Source organism: Xenopus tropicalis, chromosome 2 (assembly GCF_000004195.4).
Source record: "Xenopus tropicalis strain Nigerian chromosome 2, UCB_Xtro_10.0, whole genome shotgun sequence".
In the NCBI taxonomy this organism is placed as follows: Eukaryota; Metazoa; Chordata; class Amphibia; order Anura; family Pipidae; genus Xenopus; species Xenopus tropicalis.
In genome coordinates, this window is record NC_030678.2 from 3497440 (window position 1) to 3519735 (window position 22296).

At 50.9% G+C, this 22296-nt stretch overlaps 2 protein-coding genes across 6 annotated transcripts in view; one reads left to right on the forward strand and one right to left on the reverse strand.

Moving 5' to 3' along the window:
- ccdc191 (coiled-coil domain containing 191) overlaps positions 1 to 4012 on the reverse strand; it is a 20548-nt gene extending 16536 nt beyond the window's left edge. For both annotated transcript variants that reach the window (XM_004912276.3, XM_012958141.3), the window contains exon 1: positions 3924 to 4012. The gene's annotated coding sequence lies outside the window, so the exon portion shown is untranslated. The remainder of the gene's footprint in view (positions 1 to 3923) is intronic.
- qtrt2 (queuine tRNA-ribosyltransferase accessory subunit 2) overlaps positions 1 to 12792 on the forward strand; it is a 21293-nt gene extending 8501 nt beyond the window's left edge. Inside the window, 9 exon segments of one of the 4 annotated variants that reach the window (NM_001016891.2) lie at positions 4251 to 4368; positions 6375 to 6594; positions 6680 to 6735; positions 7589 to 7665; positions 8901 to 9110; positions 9946 to 10139; positions 10796 to 10947; positions 11608 to 11728; positions 12100 to 12792. In NM_001016891.2, the coding sequence (NP_001016891.1) occupies positions 6395 to 6594; positions 6680 to 6735; positions 7589 to 7665; positions 8901 to 9110; positions 9946 to 10139; positions 10796 to 10947; positions 11608 to 11728; positions 12100 to 12331 (1242 nt within the window). In that variant the 5' untranslated portion in view covers positions 4251 to 4368; positions 6375 to 6394 and the 3' untranslated portion in view covers positions 12332 to 12792. 4 annotated transcript variants of the gene reach the window in all.
- Positions 12793 to 22296: the final 9504 nt, after the last annotated feature.

Genomic DNA, 22296 nt, shown 5'->3' on the forward strand with positions numbered 1-22296 from the left:
TGTTCCTACTAGGGATATACTAGTTATTGTTCCTTATAGGGTTATATTAGTTATTGTTCCTACTAGGGATATACTAGTTATTGTTCCTACTAGGGATATACTAATTATTGTTCCTACTAGGGATATACTAGTTATTGTTCCTACTAGGGATATACTAGTTATTGTTCCTACTAGGGATATACTAGTTATTGTTCCTACTAGGGTTATACTAATTATTGTTCCTACTAGGGATATACTAGTTATTGTTCCTACTAGGGTTATACTAGTTATTGTTCCTACTAGGGTTATACTAGTTATTGTTCCTACTAGGGATATACTAGTTATTGTTCCTACTAGGGATAAACTAGTTATTGTTCCTACTAGGGATATACTAGTTATTGTTCCTACTAGGGATATACTAGTTATTGTTCCTACTAGGGATATACTAGTTATTGTTCCTACTAGGGATATACTAGTCATTGTTCCTTATAGGGATATACTAGTTATTGTTCCTACTAGGGTTATATTAGTTATTGTTCCTACTAGGGATATACTAGTTATTGTTCCTACTAGGGATATACTAGTTATTGTTCCTACTAGGGATATACTAGTTATTGTTCCTACTAGGGATATACTAGTTATTGTTCCTACTAGGGATATACTAGTTATTGTTCCTACTAGGGATATACTAGTTATTGTTCCTACTAGGGATATACTAGTTATTGTTCCTACTAGGGATATACTAGTTATTGTTCCTACTAGAGTTATACTAATTATTGTTCCTACTAGGGATATACTAGTTATTGTTCCTACTAGGGTTATACTAGTTATTGTTCCTACTAGGGATATACTAGTTATTGTTCCTACTAGGGATATACTAGTTATTGTTCCTTATAGGGTTATATTAGTTATTGTTCCTACTAGGGATATACTAGTTATTGTTCCTACTAGGGATATACTAATTATTGTTCCTACTAGGGATATACTAGTTATTGTTCCTACTAGGGATATACTAGTTATTGTTCCTACTAGGGATATACTAGTTATTGTTCCTACTAGGGATATACTAGTTATTGTTCCTACTAGGGATATACTAGTTATTGTTCCTTATAGGGTTATATTAGTTATTGTTCCTACTAGGGATATACTAGTTATTGTTCCTTATAGGGTTATATTAGTTATTGTTCCTACTAGAGATATACTAGTTATTGTTCCTACTAGGGATATACTAGTTATTGTTCCTACTAGGGATATACTAGTTATTGTTCTTTAGGGTTTATTAGTTATTGTTCCTACTAGGGTTATACTAGTTATTGTTCCTACTAGATATACTAGTTATTGTTCCTACTAGGGTTATACTAGTTATTGTTCCTACTAGGGTTATACTAGTTATTGTTCCTACTAGGGATATACTAGTTATTGTTCCTACTAGGGTTATACTAGTTATTGTTCCTACTAGGGATATACTAGTTATTGTTCCTACTAGGGATATACTAGTTATTGTTCCTACTAGGGATATACTAGTTATTGTTCCTTATAGGGTTATATTAGTTATTGTTCCTACTAGGGATATACTAGTTATTGTTCCTTATAGGGTTATACTAGTTATTGTTCCTACTAGGGATATACTAGTTATTGTTCCTACTAGGGATATACTAGTCATTGTTCCTTAGAGGGATATACTAGTTATTCTTCCTACTAGGGTTATATTAGTTATTGTTCCTACTAGGGATATACTAGTTATTGTTCCTACTAGGGATATACTAGTTATTGTTCCTACTAGGGATATACTAGTTATTGTTCCTACTAGGGATATACTAGTTATTGTTCCTACTAGGGATATACTAGTTATTGTTCCTACTAGGGATATACTAGTTATTGTTCCTACTAGGGTTATACTAATTATTGTTCCTACTAGGGATATACTAGTTATTGTTCCTACTAGGGTTATACTAATTATTGTTCCTACTAGGGATATACTAGTTATTGTTCCTACTAGGGATATACTAGTTATTGTTCCTACTAGGGATATACTAGTTATTGTTCCTTATAGGGTTATATTAGTTATTGTTCCTACTAGGGATATACTAGTTATTGTTCCTACTAGGGATATACTAATTATTGTTCCTACTAGGGATATACTAGTTATTGTTCCTACTAGGGATATACTAGTTATTGTTCCTACTAGGGATATACTAGTTATTGTTCCTACTAGGGTTATACTAATTATTGTTCCTACTAGGGATATACTAGTTATTGTTCCTACTAGGGATATACTAGTTATTGTTCCTACTAGGGATATACTAGTTATTGTTCCTTATAGGGATATACTAGTTATTGTTCCTTATAGGGTTATATTAGTTATTGTTCCTACTAGGGATATACTAGTTATTGTTCCTACTAGGGATATACTAGTTATTGTTCTTACTAGGGTTATACTAGTTATTGTTCCTACTAGGGATATACTAGTTATTGTTCCTACTAGGGATATACTAATTATTGTTCCTACTAGGGATATACTAGTTATTGTTCCTACTAGGGATATACTAGTTATTGTTCCTACTAGGGATATACTAGTTATTGTTCCTACTAGGGTTATACTAATTATTGTTCCTACTAGGGATATACTAGTTATTGTTCCTACTAGGGATATACTAGTTATTGTTCCTTATAGGGATATACTAGTTATTGTTCCTTATAGGGTTATATTAGTTATTGTTCCTACTAGGGATATACTAGTTATTGTTCCTACTAGGGATATACTAGTTATTGTTCTTACTAGGGTTATACTAGTTATTGTTCCTACTAGGGATATACTAGTTATTGTTCCTACTAGGGTTATACTAGTTATTGTTCCTACTAGGGATATACTAGTTATTGTTCCTACTAGGGATATACTAGTTATTGTTCCTTATAGGGTTATATTAGTTATTGTTCCTACTAGGGATATACTAGTTATTGTTCCTACTAGGGTTATACTAGTTATTGTTCCTACTAGGGTTATACTAGTTATTGTTCCTACTAGGGATATACTAGTTATTGTTCCTTATAGGGTTATATTAGTTATTGTTCCTACTAGGGATATACTAGTTATTGTTCCTACTAGGGATATACTAGTTATTGTTCCTACTAGGGATATACTAGTTATTGTTCCTACTAGGGATATACTAGTTATTGTTCCTTATAGGGTTATATTAGTTATTGTTCCTACTAGGGATATACTAGTTATTGTTCCTTATAGGGTTATATTAGTTATTGTTCCTACTAGGGATATACTAGTTATTGTTCCTACTATGGTTATACTAGTTAGTGTTCCTACTAGCGATATACTAGTTATTGTTCCTTATAGGGTTATACTAGTTAGTGTTCCTACTAGGGATATACTATTTATTGTTCCTTATAGGGTTATATTAGTTATTGTTCCTACTAGGGTTATACTAGTTATTGTTCCTTATAGGGTTATATTAGTTATTGTTCCTACTAGGGATATACTAGTTATTGTTCCTACTAGGGTTATATTAGTTATTGTTCCTACTAGGGATATACTAGTTATTGTTCCTACTAGGGTTATATTAGTTATTGTTCCTACTAGGGATATACTAGTTATTGTTCCTACTAGGGTTATATTAGTTATTGTTCCTACTAGGGTTATATTAGTTATTGTTCCTACTAGGGATATACTAGTTATTGTTCCTACTAGGGATATATTAGTTATTGTTCCTACTAGGGATATACTAGTTATTGTTCCTACTAGGGATATACTAGTTATTATTATAAGGGAAAGGAAAACAGATAAATCAACTTTTCACAAATGTGTTTCTAGTTGAGAATAAAAGTATGAGGGCGGTTCCGATGGGTCTATAAGAATATGAGTTGGCTGGATCAGTATTAGTCAGTGTGAGGAGAGTTCTGTGCAATGTGCAGGGGGCGGAGTTAGTCGGTACCTGGCAGCGGGCAGGAGAGGCCGAATCCCAGGCAAGACTGACAGCACCCTCTTCCCGATTCTCTGCTGCGATACTTTCCTTCCGACACGTTGCCCTCTTGTATGGAACGACAATATCGCACAGACCGATAGCCTCCTACATCCCCCGAACCCCAAGCTTCAGCCGCTTAGCCCAGTACAGTCCGATGGCGCTATCCTTTGTGGAACTTGTAGTTCTGGACACGTATTTCCGTCGCTAATCAGAAAGGCTTGTGCACTACATATCCCAGCATGCATCACTTCACGTAGAAGCGTTCGGTCTCTATGGTAACTGAGGCCCATAGAACGTTGCTCTTCGTGTGTCACGTCGGGAGAGGAGAGAGACGGGCGCGATGTAATGACGTTCTCGGTGCTGATTGGAGCAGCAAAGTGAGGTCAACACCAAGCGCCCGGTTCGGTCCCCGCATGTGAGTCACGTCAGGAAGTGAAAAGCCGGAAAATGGGCACCGGTCCCGGTTATATGGGCAGTAAGCGATGTGATTGGTGGGAGAATTACATCCCAGCATTCCCCTTTATATAGGGGCTTATGGGAAATGTACTGGGCAGGGCTGTGCTGAACTCTCTGCCCCCCACATTAGGTGTATCCCCCCAACATTCCCCTTTATATAGGGGCTTATGGGAAATGTACTGGGCAGGGCTGTGCTGAGATCTCTGCCCCCCCACATTAGGTGTATCCCCCCAACATTCCCCTTTATATAGGGGCTTATGGGAAATGTACTGGGCAGGGCTGTGCTGAGATCTCTGCCCCCCACATTAGGTGTATCCCCCCAACATTCCCCTTTATATAGGGACTTATGGGAAATGCACTGGGCAGGGCTGTGCTGAGATCTCTGCCCCCCACATTAGGTGTATCCCCCCAACATTCCCCTTTATATAGGGGCTTATGGGAAATGTACTGTGCCCCCCACATTAGGTGTATCCCCCCAACATTCCCCTTTATATAGGGACTTATGGGAAATGCACTGTGCAGGGCTGTGCTGGAATCTCTGCCCCCCACATTAGGTGTATCCCCCCAACATTCCCCTTTATATAGGGGCTTATGGGAAATGCATTGGGCAGGGCTGTGCTGAGATCTCTGCCCCCCACATTAGGTGTATCCCCCCAACATTCCCCTTTATATAGGGGCTTATGGGAAATGTACTGGGCAGGGCTGTGCTGAGATTTCTGCCCCCCACATTAGGTGTATCCCCCCAACATTCCCCTTTATATAGGGGCTTATGGGAAATGTACTGGGCAGGGCTGTGCTGAGATCTCTGCCCCCCACATTAGGTGTATCCCCCCAACATTCCCCTTTATATAGGGGCTTATGGGAAATGTACTGGGCAGGGCTGTGCTGAGATCTCTGCCCCCCACATTAGGTGTATCCCCCCCCAACATTCCCCTTTATATAGGGGCTTATGGGAAATGTACTGGGCAGGGCTGTGCTGAGATCTCTGCCCCCCACATTAGGTGTATCCCCCCCAACATTCACCTTTATATAGGGACTTATGGGAAATGTACTGGGCAGGGCTGTGCTGAGATCTCTGCCCCCCACATTAGGTGTATCCCCCAACATTCCCCTTTATATAGGGACTTATGGGAAATGTACTGTGCAGGGCTGTGCTGAGATCTCTGCCCCCCACATTAGGTGTATCCCCCCAACATTCCCCTTTATATAGGGGCTTATGGGAAATGTTCTGGGCAGGGCTGTGCTGAGATCTCTGCCCCCCACATTAGGTGTATCCCCCCAACATTCCCCTTTATATAGGGGCTTATGGGAAATGTACTGGGCAGGGCTGTGCTGAGATCTCTGCCCCCCCACATTAGGTGTATCCCCCCCAACATTCCCCTTTATATAGGGACTTATGGGAAATGTACTGGGCAGGGCTGTGCTGAGATCTCTGCCCCCCCACATTAGGTGTATCCCCCCCCAACATTCCCCTTTATATAGGGACTTATGGGAAATGTACTGGGCAGGGCTGTGCTGAGATCTCTGCCCCCCACATTAGGTGTATCCCCCCAACATTCCCCTTTATATAGGGACTTATGGGAAATGCACTGTGCAGGGCTGTGCTGAGATCTCTGCCCCCCCACATTAGGTGTATCCCCCCAACATTCCCCTTTATATAGGGACTTATGGGAAATGCACTGTGCAGGGCTGTGCTGAGATCTCTGCCCCCCACATTAGGTGTATCCCCCCCAACATTCCCCTTTATATAGGGGCTTATGGGAAATGTACTGGGCAGGGCTGTGCTGAGATCTCTGCCCCCCCACATTAGGTGTATCCCCCCAACATTCCCCTTTATATAGGGGCTTATGGGAAATGCACTGTGCAGGGCTGTACAGTTGAGCAGTTGGAATGGGTGGGCTGCATTTATTACATATATTACCAGGCCCTACTTTGTCTGCAGCTGATTTTCTTACCCGTTCTCAGTTCTGTAGGAGTTCTGCACCATGAAGCTGAGCATCAGTAAAGTCGCCAATGGCGCCCGACTCGGAGTCATTAGTAACATTGGCCGGAATGGGGACAAGACGTTGGAAGTACCAGGATGTTTGTTGTACACAAAGACCGGATCCCCGCCCCATCTCACCCACGATACACTTCAGACTATTGAGGGCGTCCCAGCCGTGACCCACATCACTCTCTCTACTCTGTAAGTGACCCCCAGCACAGCAGTCTGTCTCTTTACCTGTCTATCTATCCTCTACTGGAGCAGATATATTGTCTCTCTCCCACAGAGCGGAACACCAGGAGGTCCTGGAGGAATACAAGGAGGGCATTGGGAAGTTTGCAGGTGAGTATATGGGGGTGCCACTGCCGTACCTGCCCCCCTGGTTCTGCCCTTCTCTCTGCCAAACACCCGACTGGTCTGGGTGACAAAGGGTGAAGGTTATGAGCCAGTGTGGAGATCTGCCCCCGTCTGCTGTAAGTGCAGCTCTATTCCAGGGTAGTTTAGCCTGTAGCTTCTGATATTCACCACTAGGGGGTCCCAGAGAGATGATTTTATCACTTCCTGAATGGCTAATGAATCAGACTTTCTTTTCTCTGACTCAAAGCTGCCCTGTGTGACCTGCAGTAGGTTCCATTTAACTCTTTAGGGTCAGTAGGCAGGCTCTGATGGCATTGCTAAAGGTGTAGCCATGTTATAGGGACAGAGATGTCTCAAACCGCATCTTCCCATGCAGGGAGCAGACTACTAGTGTGGGTGGGGGGTGGGTTAAAACAGTTTTGACAAGCCTATATATAGAGATGCTGCTCAGACTGAAATTGGGGGGGGGGAGTTTACTGTTTCTGCACTCCCCAGGAAGGGATTCTGTCCCCCGAAACCTCAGGGTGACGTCTCGCCCCCCCCCACTCTCAGCTACAGGAAACTCACAGGACTGTGTGTGTCTTTAGCCTTTGGTCTTTAAAGGGGAACCTGACCCTAGTGTTTATGTGCCAGTGAGCTAATGTTTGTGTAGATGGGGCAGTGCTGGGCTTACTGGTCCTGTCAGTGGCACTGGGTGGATAATGGTGCTTAGCAGACATGGGCCCAGAAGAGAAAGCGCTGGGGGTTGTGGTTGGAAACGGTTGGCAAGTGAATAAGAGGGAGATTTGGGGCAGGAAGTGACCTCACCATTCAGGGGGATTTGTTTTTCGTTACGCAGGTATGCCGGACGCCGTGCTCTACTGCTCCACCCACGACCCAGTATCCCCCTGCCCCACGGGGTATAACACCAACAAGGTAACCCAGATCTACAGAACCCGCCCAGATACTCTGTGTATATGAACTGTGATTGGTTGACTTGGTTACTGCTAATAAGTATCTCAGCCAAGACTCTTGCCAAATTCTGGCAATGAACACTGGCCAATTGGAATGCAGTATTGAAGTATACCCCTCCCCCCCCACCGGCAATGGAACAGGGTCCCACCATCTCTATGTTTTATGGGCAGAAATGTAGAACAGACAGGCTTGGTTAGGGGTGTGGGGGGTCAGGGAGTCAGTGACTCAAGCAGTGGGTGGGACTAGAACACTGGTAGAAGCTTACTGGGGGAGGGGTAGGGATTCTGCAATTTCAGCAGTGGGCAGGACTAAAACCAGTGGTTGGGGCTAGAACACTGATGGCAGCTTACAGGGGAGGGGTTTGGGAGTGTCTAACCAGTGGGCAGGAATAGAACACCAATGGCAGCTTACAGGGGAGGGGTTTGGGAGTGTCTAACCAGTGGGCAGGAATAGAACACCAATGGCAGCTTACAGGGGAGGGGTTTGGGAGTGTCTAACCAGTGGGCAGGAATAGAACACCAATGGCAGCTTACAGGGGAGGGGTTTGGGAGTGTCTAACCAGTGGGCAGGAATAGAACACCAATGGCAGCTTACAGGGGAGGGGTTTGGGAGTGTGTAACCAGTGGGCGGGACTAGGACACCAATGGCAGCTTACAGGGGAGGGGTTTGGGAGTGTGTAACCAGTGGGCGGGACTAGGACACCAATGGCAGCTTACAGGGGAGGGGTTTGGGAGTGTGTAACCAGTGGGCGGGACTAGGACACCAATGGCAGCTTACAGGGGAGGGGTTTGGGAGTGTCTAACCAGTGGGCGGGACTAGGACACCAATGGCAGCTTACAGGGCAGGGGTTTGGGAGTGTCCAGTGGGCGGGACTAGGACACCAATGGCAGCTTAGAGGGGAGGGGTTTGGGAGTGTCTAACCAGTGGGCGGGACTAAAACACCAATGGCAGCTTACAGGGGAGGGGTTTGGGAATGTCTTACCAGTGGTCAGGAATAGAACACCAATGGCAGCTTACAGGGGAGGGGTTTGGGAGTTTGTAACCAGTGGGCGGGACTAGGACACCAATGGCAGCTTTCAGGGGAGGGGTTTGGGAGTGTGTAACCAGTGGGCGGGACTAGAACAGTTTCAGTTTCCTTACTAACCAGACCAGGTACAACTGTTTGCTCATTGTCTCCCTCTCTGGGTTCCCGTCAGGCCGTGTCACTTTGGGGGGCCGGCGGCCGGATTGAGATGACGGCCCAAAAGTTCATATCTGCCCAGCGGGTCCTGCGGCCGGACTGGTTCCAGTGCCTCTCGGATGGAGAAGTGACGCCCGGAGGGAACTCGAGGAAGAGGGTCAAGAAATCTGTGGATCGGACTTTGGCGTTTTTAGACGAATGTCTTCAGCTTCTCTCTGGGCACGAGGTGAGTGGATCCTGATCTACTGGGCCCTTCTCTATTGGCCCTTCTCTATTGGCCCTTTGTTATTGGCCCTTTGTTATTGGCCCTTTGTTATTGGCCCTTTGTTATTGGCCCTTCTCTATTGGCCCTTCTCTATTGGCCCTTCTCTATTGGCCCTTCTCTATTGGCCCTTCTCTATTGGCCCTTCTCTTTTGGCCCTTCTCTATTGGCCCTCATTGGATTAAGGTCAGGACTGTGACTTGGGCCATTCCACAACATTCTCTTTATTCATCTTTAACCATTTTTTGAACGACTTGCGTGTTTAGGATGGCTGTCTCACTGCACAACCCACTGTCTCTTGAGATTCAGTTGACAGATTGTGACACCCTGCCTGGATTCGAACCAGGAACCCACTGCTTACACTGCCTAAAGCTTATTTTTCCCCTATATTTTCTGGAACGGGTGGGTGCGCTCTCTGTTCTGCCAATCTGGTTCTTGCAGAGAGGTCCAATAACTTTCAACACTCCATGTTTTGGCCAAAGATTATATGAAAATGATGACGTCATCCAATGAGGTCAGCAGAGCTGTGGCCTCCAGGCCTCCAGTTGGGCGGCTCTGGCCTCCGGGCCTCCAGTTGGGCGGCTCTGGCCTCCGGGCCTCCAGTTGGGCGGCTCTGGCCTCCGGGCCTCCAGTTGGGCGGCTCTGGCCTCCGGGCCTCCAGTTGGGCGGCTCTGGCCTCTGGGCCTCCAGTTGGGCGGCCGATCCATAAACTTTTATTTGGTACTTTGTCTTTATATTTTCATTGTTCCCAGAAATGAAGCAGAACATGAACTTTTCCTTAATGTTCCCTCCTGCCCAGGATCTGAAGCCGTGCGTGCTGATTGGTGCCGTGGAGGGAGGGGATCTGCTGGAGGAGAGGCTGCGGTCGGCCCGGGAGACGGCTAAGAGGCCGGTGGGGGGGTTCCTCCTGGATGGGTTCCACGGGGGCTCCGCAGAGAAGGAGCTTTCCCTCATCTCTGCCGTCACTGCAGCTCTGCCTGAGGACAAGCCAAGGTGGGAGCCATTACTGGAAATCTGCCCAATGGGCAATGGGCTTTATACTGTTGGCTCCAGCTCTGCCCAATGGGCAGTGGGCTTTGTACTGTTGGCTCGAGCTCTGGCCAATGGGCAACGGGCTTTGTACTGTTGGCTCCAGCTCTGGCCAATGGGCAACGGGCTTTGTACTGTTGGCTCCAGCTCTGGCCAATGGGCAACGGGCTTTGTACTGTTGGCTCCAGCTCTGGCCAATGGGCAACGGGCTTTGTACTGTTGGCTCCAGCTCTGGCCAATGGGCAACGGGCTTTGTACTGTTGGCTCCAGCTATGGGCAATGGGCTTTGTACTGTTGGCTCCAGCTCTGGCCAATGGGCAACGGGCTTTGTACTGTTGGCTCCAGCTATGGGCAATGGGCTTTGTACTGTTGGCTCCAGCTCTGGCCAATGGGCAATGGGCTTTGTACTGTTGGCTCCAGCTCTGGCCAATGGGCAATGGGCTTTGTACTGTTGGCTCCAGCTATGGGCAATGGGCTTTGTACTGTTGGCTCTAGCTCTGCCTGTCATTCCTTGTAGCCACAGACACTCAGTAGCCGTTACACAAACCTCTGGGTTTTGAGGGGTCAGAAAGATTCTAATATTTTGTATCCTGGGGGGACCCCCAATCTCTTCCCCACAGGTTCATACACGGCATGGGGCGGCCCGACGAGGTGCTGGAGTGCGTGCAGAGAGGGGTCGACCTGTTCGACAGCTGCTTCCCCTACCGAGTAACGGAGCGAGGCTGCGCCCTGATATTCAGCCACTGCTATCGGCCGGACCCCGAAACTGCAGGTGCTTCTTAAATGGCCCCCCAGCTTCTTCCTGTGCCTTGGTGTTTGCTTTTAAAGGGGCGGTTCACCTTAGTACGTAATAGTATGACCTACTCTAAGCAACTTTTCAATTGGTCTTCATTATTTATTTCTTATAGTCTTTGAATTATTTCCCTTCTTCTTCTGCCTCTTTGCAGCTTTCAAATGGGGGTCACTGACCCCGGCAGCCAAACCCTATTGCTCTGTGAGGCTCCAGTTTTATTATTATTGTTACTTTTTATTCCTTATCTTTCTATTCAGTCCTTCTCCTATTCATATACCTGTCTCTCATGCAAACCACTCCCTGGTTGCTAAGGTAACTTGGAGCCTAGCAACCAAATAACTGCTGAAAGTCCAAACTGAAATGAAAATGAAATAACATAAAAACTACAAATAATAAAAAATGAAGACCAATTGCAAACTGTCTCAGAATATTACTCTCTACATCATACTAGCAGTTAACTCAAAGGTGAACCCCTTTAAGCAGGGAGGCCACATGTTTGGCTGTTCCTGCTGGACTTGGCAAGAGAGGAAGGTGTATGTAAGGTTGGACAGGGGGAGAATATAGATGGAGGGGGGGAATGCTGGGTCCGTGGGGGTCCCTTACACTGAGGTTGCTGAGTAACATGTGACTTACCTGCAGTTCTAGAGAAAAGTGAAACGAGCGGCGCTGAGCGTAATGGGGATGTGGGAGCTGAGAGTGAGGAACCCGACGCGGATCGGGCAGAAATGACCTCGTTTGAGATCTGCCTAAAGGAGAAGAGGTGGGTCCCACTTCCTGGGGTTCTGACTTTGTATCGCTTTCTATTTACGGCTGAACCCCCCAGACAGTATGCTAAGGATTGATGTACCGTGTGAATAGGGCTGCTGTACAAACGTGTTGCTACAGGAGCTGCCAGGGGATATCTGCACTGATAAAGATAGAGATTGTGTCTGTGGCACCAGTTTGCCCACCAGTCAGCGACTGGGCGCCCCATGGGGTACAAGTGAACCCCAATGCAACAGCGCAGCACATTGTTGTCCCCTAGCAACAACTCTGTATTTACTATTATCCCAACCCCCCAATGTTATTTATTGATTTATCTCCTTATGTATTTGTATGGGGCATTGTTACCATGTTGCGCTTTCCCTTCAGGTTCCGGGAGGATTTCCGGCCGCTGCTGGAGGGCTGCTCGTGTTACTGCTGCCGGAACCACAGCCGGGCCTACGTGCACCACCTACTCGCGGCCAAGGAGCTGCTGGCCGGGATCCTGCTCATGATACACAACTTCCAGCACTATTTCCGCTTCTTCGGCTCCATCCGGGCCGCCCTGAGGGACGGGGAGATCAACGCCCTGGCGGAGCTGATCCGAAAGCAAAGCTCCTGAGAGCAGAACTGGGCGGAGCTTATCCGAAAGCAAACCTCCTGAGAGCAGAACTGGGCGGAGCTTATCCGAAAGCAAACCTCCTGAGAGCAGAACTGGGCGGAGCTTATCCGAAAGCAAACCTCCTGAGAACTGGGCGGAGCCTTTCATCTCCTGGGGCCACGGCTCCGTCCCATTGGCTGCTCCAGTCATCATTACTCTGGCGACCATTTCTTGTTTCTTATCTTTTATACAAATCCTCGGCCATCGGCCAATAACGTGTGTCCCCCGGGCTGGGCCCTTGGTAGTCACTGCAGTGAATGTGGCCCCTAGCGAGGGACCAGCTGTGATGGCCGCCAGTCTCCAGGCATTTTTATATTTTATATAAATGGCAAGTGGAGCCCAATTGGAAGATATTCACGTGTAGCAGATAAACTCTCTGCCCGGTCTGTAAGTTGGTAACAATAAAGTGTAAATGTAGCCTATCCCTCTCCTATGGGCCTCGGGCTTATTCTTTTGGAACTGGGAACAGCCCCCTAAGTTTGCTCATAGCCTGTACAGAGAGATTCCATAAAACTATGGCACATAGGGATTCCCCTGTACTAAGCACAATTCAGCAGGAACAGCCCCCTAAGTTTGCCCGTAGCCTGTACAGAGAGATTCCATAAAACTATGGCACATAGGGGTTCCCCTGTACTAAGCACAATTCAGCAGGAACAGCCCCCTAAGTTTGCTCATAGCCTGTACAGAGATACCATAAAACTATGGCACATAGGGATTCCCCTGTACTAAGCACAATTCAGCAGGAACAGCCCCCTAAGTTTGCCCGTAGCCTGTACAGAGAGATTCCATAAAACTATGGCACATAGGGGTTCCCCTGTACTAAGCACAATTCAGCAGGAACAGCCCCCTAAGTTTGCTCATAGCCTGTACAGAGATACCATAAAACTATGGCACATAGGGATTCCCCTGTACTAAGCACAATTCAGCAGGAACAGCCCCCTAAGTTTGCCCGTAGCCTGTACAGAGAGATTCCATAAAACTATGGCACATAGGGGTTCCCCTGTACTAAGCACAATTCAGCAGGAACAGCCCCCTAAGTTTGCTCATAGCCTGTACAGAGAGATACCATAAAACTATGGCACATAGGGGTTCCCCTGTACTAAGCACAATTCAGCAGGAACAGCCCCCTAAGTTTGCTCATAGCCTGTACAGAGAGATACCATAAAACTATGGCACATAGGGGTTCCCCTGTACTAAGCACAATTCAGCAGGAACAGCCCCCTAAGTTTGCTCATAGCCTGTACAGAGAGATACCATAACACTATGGCACATAGGGATTCCCCTGTACTAAGCACAATTCAGCAGGAACAGCCCCCTAAGTTTGCTCATAGCCTGTACAGAGAGATACCATAAAACTATGGCACATAGGGGTTCCCCTGTACTAAGCACAATTCAGCAGGAACAGCCCCCTAAGTTTGCCCATAGCCTGATACAGAGGGGACCACCTTGCATACTGGTTTTCCACCACTAGGTGTCACTGCTGCACAGTCAGCATCCCTTTATAGTTCTCGGATAAACTAATTACAACTGAATCCGAGCCACAGGCACAGGGACACCAGGCTGACTATTTGCCCCAATCTTATGGGGGGGACAGGACTTAATGGGAATATGAAAGGGGCTGTGCATAGGAGTTACATGTAACTGGTGCCTATCAATCTCTGACTTGGCCTCTTATCCTTAGAGAGGTTTATATCCCCTCATGAGGTGCTGGGTGTAAATATGGGGCAGGATGTGGCCAAGTGTGTCACCATCTGAGTGAGACTGGATAATAAATATATATATATACACACAGGTTATATATCCTGCAATACAGTTCTTTATGTAGAACAAAACTGCAAAAAAAAAAAACTAAAAACAAAAACCAAAAATTCTAATGCCATAGAGTTCTAGTGTTCTCCTGTGGTTGTTAAAGGGACAGTAACACCAAAAAATGCTGAGTACCCTGTGCCTTTCTCTTCTTTTCCAGCTGGAATGGCTTATGCGCTCTCGGGGGGAGGGGCCGCTGCGGGGAGCATGTGGGGGTGTCGTGGGCCCCTGGGGGTGTCTGAGCTGAGCTGTAGCACAAACACATCTGGGTACCCAAGGATAAGAAGCAGGAGGCTTTAGTTTCCCTTTAAAAACCACAATATAAATCATAGTGACGGTACCAGAGCCCTATGTGTGAGTTACAGGCAGTGAATATTCACATTAATGTACAGAAATCTGTGATATTCACCGCGCCGGCTGTTTCCCTCTCTGCATCGGCCAATAGAATGCTGGCAAGCGTCCCTCTCCCTATATTATAGCGGCCTTGGCACGGCGTCCCACCATCCGGCTCCATGTAGAGCCCACCTGTTCCCTACATCTCCCACCCAAGCCCCCCATGCTATACATTCTATAGATTGGGGCTCCATGTAGCCTACTGGCCCCCCTGTTCCCTACATCTCCCACCCAAGCCCCCCATGCTGGGGAGGGTACAGGGAGTAGTGCAACTAATCACTCACATTCTATAGATTGGGGCTCCATGTAGCCTACTGGCCCCCCTGTTCCCTACATCTCCCACCCAAGCCCCCCATGCTGGGGAGGGTACAACTAATCACTCACATTCTATAGATTGGGGCTCCATGTAGCCTACTGGCCCCCCTGTTCCCTACATCTCCCACCCAAGCCCCCCATGCTGGGGAGGGTACAGGGAGTAGTGCAACTAATCACTCACATTCTATAGATTGGGGCTCCATGTAGAGCCCACCTGTTCCCTACATCTCCCACCCAAGCCCCCCATGCTGGGGAGGGTACAGGGAGTAGTGCAACTAATCACTCACATTCTATAGATTGGGGCTCCATGAAGAAGAGGAAACTCTGGTGGTTGTGGGGTAAATGTGATGCTGTATTGGGTCAGACTGGGGGGGGTCAGACTGGGGGGGGGGTCAGTCTGGGGGGGGGCAGGTAGGGGCAGTTAAGGTGCCCGCATAGGGGGTCGAATAGTTTTGAGCAATCTGATTTGATCACCTCATTATGCTAAACTGACCAATGACCAATGAGCCGGCAGCTTTAGGGAAGGGATGGAATTCTCTCCAATAGAAATCAGGGGGTCACACAATCCACTATTTTTGGGTTCGGGCAAATCCTTAGCGCGTGGGAATTTGGCTATGAAAGGGTTAAATAGAAGCGCGCAATTAAAAAAGAAAACATTTTTTTAATAAAATTTTGCAAATGTTCGCGTCAGAGCGAGGGCCAATGGGGTGACATTAATGAGCCGACGGGGTCCCCAATCGGCCAATCGGCATCTGGGCACTTTTTGAGCAGATTGGGGTCGGGGGCCTTTCGGGGGAGCCCATACACAGGCAGATCGTATGATGTAGTGAGTGATATCCTGGGGCAATTTGCAGTTGGTCTTTATTTTTTATTATTTGTCATTTTTAAATTGCAGGGAGCAGATGGGTTAGAATTCGGGGGGGAGCAGACGGGTTAGAATTTGGGGGGGGGGAGCAGATGGGTTAGAATTGGGGGGGGGGAGCAGATGGGTTAGAATTGGGGGGGGGCAGACGGGTTAGAATTTGGGGGGGAGCAGACGGGTTAGAATTGGGGGGGGGGAGCAGATGGGTTAGAATTGGGGGGGGAGCAGACGGGTTAGAATTGGGGGGGAGCAGACGAGGGGAGCCGATGGGTTAGAATTGGGGGGGGGGAGCAGATGGGTTAGAATTGGGGGGGGGGAGCAGACGGGTTAGAATTGGGGGGGGGAGCAGACGAGGGGAGCCGATGGGTTAGAATTGGGGGGGGGGAGCAGACAGGTTAGAATTGGGGGGGGAGCAGACGGGTTAGAATTGGGGGGGGGAGCAGACGGGTTAGAATTGGGGGGGGGGAGCAGATGGGTTAGAATTGGGGGGGGGAGCAGATGGGTTAGAATTGGGGGGGCAGACGGGTTAGAATTGGGGGGGGCTGCTAAGAAATAAGATGCTGCTCAGACTGATAATAATAATAATAAAGGAGTTCAGGTTCCACTATAAGTGGGGGGGGGGGGTTACTATCCGTGCGCTCTCTCTCTCCCCAGGAAGTGACTCTGCCCCCAGAAACCTCAGGGTGACGTCTCGCCCCCCCGCACTCTCGGCTACAGGAAACTCACAGGACAAACTGCCGTGTTTATGAGCCGTGTGTGTCTGTAGCGCCTTCTCTTTAAAGGGGAACTACACCCAAACACACTTTTTTCTGATTAAATGGGCCCTGGTGTTGGTGCACCTGTGAGTTATCCTCGTGTAGATGGGGCAGGGCTGGGCTTACTGGTCCCGTTGGTGACACTGGGTGGATAATGGTGCTTAGCAGACATGGGCCCAGACAGAGCGCTGGGGGTTGTGGTTGGAAACGGTTGGTGGGTGAATCTGGGGCAGGAAGTGACCTCGCTATTCAGGGGGATTTCTTTTTCCCTTTCGTTGCACAGGTATGCTCCACCCACGACCCAGTAGCACCCTGCCCCCACGGGGTATAGCCCAGTAGCACCCTGCCCCCACGGGGTATAGCCCAGTAGCACCCTGCCCCACGGGGTATAGCCCAGTAGCACCCTGCCCCCACGGGGTATAGCCCAGTAGCACCCTGCCCCACGGGGTATAGCCCAGTAGCACCCTGCCCCCACGGGGTATAGCCCAGTAGCACCCTGCCCCCACGGGGTATAGGCCCAGTAGCACCCTGCCCCCACGGGGTATAGCCCAGTAGCAACCCTGCCCCACGGGGTATAGCCCAGTAGCACCCTGCCCCCACGGGGTATAGCCCAGTAGCACCCTGCCCCACGGGGTATAGCCCAGTAGCACCCTGCCCCACGGGGTATAGCCCAGTAGCACCCTGCCCCACGGGGTATAGCCCAGTAGCACCCTGCCCCACGGGGTATAGCCCAGTAGCACCCTGCCCCACGGGGTATAGCCCAGTAGCACCCTGCCCCACGGGGTATAGCCCAGTAGCACCCTGCCCCACGGGGTATAGCCCAGTAGCACCCTGCCCCACGGGGTATAGCCCAGTAGCACCCTGCCCCACGGGGTATAGCCCAGTAGCACCCTGCCCCACGGGGTATAGCCCAGTAGCACCCTGCCCCCACGGGGTATAGCCCAGTAGCACCCTGCCCCCACGGGGTATAGCCCAGTAGCACCCTGCCCCACGGGGTATAGCCCAGTAGCACCCTGCCCCCACGGGGTATAGCCCAGTAGCACCCTGCCCCCACGGGTATAGCCCAGTAGCACCCTGCCCCCACGGGGTATAGCCCAGTAGCACCCTGCCCCCACGGGGTATAGCCCAGTAGCACCCTGCCCCACGGGGTATAGCCCAGTAGCACCCTGCCCCACGGGGTATAGCCCAGTAGCACCCTGCCCCCACGGGGTATAGCCCAGTAGCACCCTGCCCCACGGGGTATAGCCCAGTAGCACCCTGCCCCACGGGGTATAGCCCAGTAGCACCCTGCCCCACGGGGTATAGCCCAGTAGCACCCTGCCCCTACGGGGTATAGCCCAGTAGCACCCTGCCCCCACGGGGTATAGCCCAGTAGCACCCTGCCCCCACGGGGTATAGCCCAGTAGCACCCTGCCCCCACGGGGTATAGCCCAGTAGCACCCTGCCCCACGGGGTATAGCCCAGTAGCACCCTGCCCCCACGGGGTATAGCCCAGTAGCACCCTGCCCCCACGGGGTATAGCCCCAGTAGCACCCTGCCCCACGGGGTATAGCCCAGTAGCACCCTGCCCCCACGGGGTATAGCCCAGTAGCACCCTGCCCCCACGGGGTATAGCCCAGTAGCACCCTGCCCCCACGGGGTATAGCCCAGTAGCACCCTGCCCCCACGGGGTATAGCCCAGTAGCACCCTGCCCCACGGGGTATAGCCCAGTAGCACCCTGCCCCCACGGGGTATAGCCCAGTAGCACCCTGCCCCCACGGGGTATAACACCAATATGGTAACCCAGATACTCTGTGTATAAGAACTGTGATTGGTTGATTTGGTTACTGGTTCACTCTGATGGCAGATTATAGGGGGAGGGGCAGGGAGTCTGTGACTCAAGCAGTGGGTGGGACTAGAACAGATGGCAGCTGATAGGGGGTTGGGCAGGGAATCTGTGACTCAAGCAGTGGGTGGGACTAGAACAGATGGCAGGTGATAGGGGGTGGGGCAGGGAGTCTGTGACTCAAGCAGTGGGTGGGACTAGAACAGATGGCAGCTTATAGGGGGTGGGGCAGGGAGTCTATGACTCAAGCAGTGGGTGGGACTAGAACAGATGGCAGTTTATAAGGGGAGGGGCAGGGAGTCTGTGACTCAAGCAGTGGGTGGGACTAGAACAGATGGCAGCTTACAGGGGGTGGGGCAGGGAGTCTGTGACTCAAGCAGTGGGTGGGACTGAGAGTGGAGTTGGGCAGAAACCCTCCTCTCCTGGGGCCACAGCTCTATCCCATTGGCTGCCCAATTTATCATTACAAACCTCTGGTGACTCGACCTTCAACCGACACAGTGTGGCCCTAGGGTTTGGCCCCTGGTAGTCGCCCCATGAATGTTGCCCCCAGTGAGGGACTGAAATCCCCCCGCCTGGCATTGGGCGCCCAATAAGCTGAATATACAGGGAGGATAAGTTGCCAGTGGGACGACTGTTACTCTCTGACTTGGTACCAATAAAATGTAAATGTTATTGGGATTATTATGGGATATCGCTGGTTTCCAGAGAATATGATTGGCTTACAGGGGCTTGGGGTGGGGGGGCAGAACCGCGGGGTCTGTATCCTCCATTTTACATGTAAATCCCCATTCCATGCGGCTCTGAGGTAGGAGAGGGGGCGGGGTTTATAGGCGAGTGGGCGGGGCAGGGGTGGGTTTGTTTGCTACTCTGCACTGGGCTCCTAGGACATATTTTTGCGGGGGGGGGGCAGTATTTACCCCACTTACTCGGAGGCCCAGGCCTTTAGATTTTTGTGGTTTTTACAGGATTTGAAACCACGAACTAAAACTAAAACGACCGGCGTCGAGTGATTTATGGAAACGACTTTAACAAAAAGACACTTTTTCATTTTCGTTTTGTTGCACAAATAAAAGCAAACCATTGCCCCCACACCCCCCAAGGAGCCCCTGCCATTGCCCCCACCCCCCAAGGAGCCCCTGCCATTGCCCCCACCCCCCAAGGAGCCCCTGCCATTGCCCCCACACCCCCAAGGAGCCCCTGCCATTGCCCCCACACCCCCCAAGGAGCCCCTGCCATTGCCCCCACCCCCCAAGGAGCCCCTGCCATTGCCCCCACCCCCCAAGGAGCCCCTGCCATTGCCCCCACCCCCCAAGGAGCCCCTGCCATTGCCCCCACCCCCCAAGGAGCCCCTGCCATTGCCCCCACCCCCCAAGGAGCCCCTGCTATTGCCCCCACACCCCCCAAGGAGCCCCTGCCATTGCCCCCACCCCCCAAGGAGCCCCTGCCATTGCCCCCACCCCCCAAGGAGCCCCTGCCATTGCCCCCACCCCCCAAGGAGCCCCTGCCATTGCCCCCACCCCCCAAGGAGCCCCTGCTATTGCCCCCACACCCCCCAAGGAGCCCCTGCCATTGCCCCCACACCCCCAAGGAGCCCCTGCCATTGCCCCCACCCCCCAAGGAGCCCCTGCTATTGCCCCCACACCCCCCAAGGAGCCCCTGCCATTGCCCCCACACCCCAAGGAGCCCCTGCTATTGTCCCCACACCCCCCAAGGAGCCCCTGCCATTGCCCCCACACCCTAAGGAGCCCCTGCTATTGCCCCCACACCCCCCAAGGAGCCCCTGCCATTGCCCCCACACCCCAAGGAGCCCCTGCCATTGCCCCCACCCCCCAAGGAGCCCCTGCCATTGCCCCCACCCCCCAAGGAGCCCCTGCCATTGCCCCCACACCCCCAAGGAGCCCCTGCCATTGCCCCCACCCCCCAAGGAGCCCCTGCCATTACCCCCACACCCCCAAGGAGCCCCTGCCATTGCCCCCACACCCCCAAGGAGCCCCTGCCACTGCCCCCACCCCCCAAGGAGCCCCTGCTATTGCCCCCACACCCCACAAGGAGCCCCTGCCATTGCCCCCACCCCCAAGGAGCCCCTGCCATTGCCCCCACACCCCAAGGAGCCCCTGCCATTGCCCCCACACCCCCCAAGGAGCCCCTGCCATTGCCCCCACACCCCAAGGAGCCCCTGCTATTGCCCCCACACCCCCCAAGGAGCCCCTGCCATTGCCCCCACCCCCCAAGGAGCCCCTGCCATTGCCCCCACCCCCCAAGGAGCCCCTGCCATTGCCCCCACCCCCCAAGGAGCCCCTGCCATTGCCCCCACACCCCAAGGAGCCCCTGCCATTGCCCCCACCCCCCAAGGATCCCCTGCCATTGCCCCCACCCCCCAAGGAGCCCCTGCCATTGCCCCCACACCCCCCAAGGAGCCCCTGCCATTGCCCCCACACCCCCAAGGAGCCCCTGCCATTGCCCCCACCCCCCAAGGAGCCCCTGCCATTGCCCCCACACACCCCACCTTTCACTCAAGCCTCACCCCCAAGCACATGTACTTTATCCTTACCGTAGGTGCATTGGGGGAGATCTGCTGCCTGGGGGGGGGCGCCAGTGGGGATCAGGTCTGGGCCTGTGGGGCCCCACCCTGTGTTTAACTATGAAGGGGCCAAGTCATAATCTCAGGGGCAGAGGAGAGAAGAGGTGGGAGAATAGTGGGTATTGAGTATTTAAAGGCAACACTAAGCTCCTCCAGCTATAGTAGTGCCCCACGGCCGCTCTTTCTTCAACTAAATGGTTAAATTCAATGGACATGTGTCTTTTATCAGCCTCAGTTACTACGTTGCACTGCTTGGGGCGCCGGGTCGGGACACATCAGATACCAGTTTGGGGGGAAACCCAGAAGGTCTCATTGCAGAATGTTTCCCCCCATTCCTGCAGTACCGGCTTCTGCCCAGCAGGGGGGCAATTCCTAAAGGCTCAGTGTGAATACCGGGCCCCACAATTGCTCATAAATACGACTCTGAAGGGGAATTTCCTTCAGTGAGTTGTTAATGGGCCCAGGCACATGCAAGGGTTAATTGCAGCTCTGCAGTTGGACTACAACTCCCAGCAGGCCTTTGGCTCCTCTGAAGAGCACAGTTTTTAGTAAGAACCCGATTATGAGATGAAGATAATGTTGCGGTTGGTCTGTGGGGGGGGGGGGGGGGCACTTCCTGCTTCTATTTTGGACAAGGGACTTTCATAGCGACTTCTTTATTGACTCACTAGTGATTGGCTCAGTGATTGGCTCAGTTTAGTGTCAGTGTAGCAGGGTGAAACAGTTAAAGGGTAACTTAACCCGTCATGGCTACGACTAACATACTGGGCGCCCAATGTCTGCCCCAAGCACCCTCCAACTTGAGTAAGGAACCAGCTGATTGGCTGTAGCTCCACCCCACTTAGATAATTGGGAGAATTACTAGGCCCTGTCGGTCACATGGTGCTACAAGCCCCCCCCACTATCTGTACCCCACTGACACCCCCTTTCTGTAGGCGGGCCCTGAATCTCCAAGGGGCACTAACCCCCTGGCAATGCTGAGCCCCCCCCCCATAGCAGATCTATATACCCTGAGCGCTCACACAATTCCTTCCCCAGGGAAACATGGTTCCTACAGGTCGGAGAGGGGGGGGCACATTCCGTAGGGGACCCTGAGCTCTGAATTACAGTAACTCTGAGTGGGGCAATTGCTTTTCTCATATCCTAGGGGGCACCCTTAGCCTTCCCATAGTGCCCCCTGAGCTCTCCAACTACCCCTTCCCTACAGAAACCTGCCCCCTGCAGGTAGGGTACTTCCTAGGGGCACTAACCCGGGGCTGCTCTGGGCTCCCCCACTATCCCTACCCTGCAGCAGGGTTACTTACCCTTTAGGAACCTTCTGGTTCCACCGAAACCCATGAGATATAAATATAATATTGGACCGGCCCGGTTACCCCTTCCCTCCG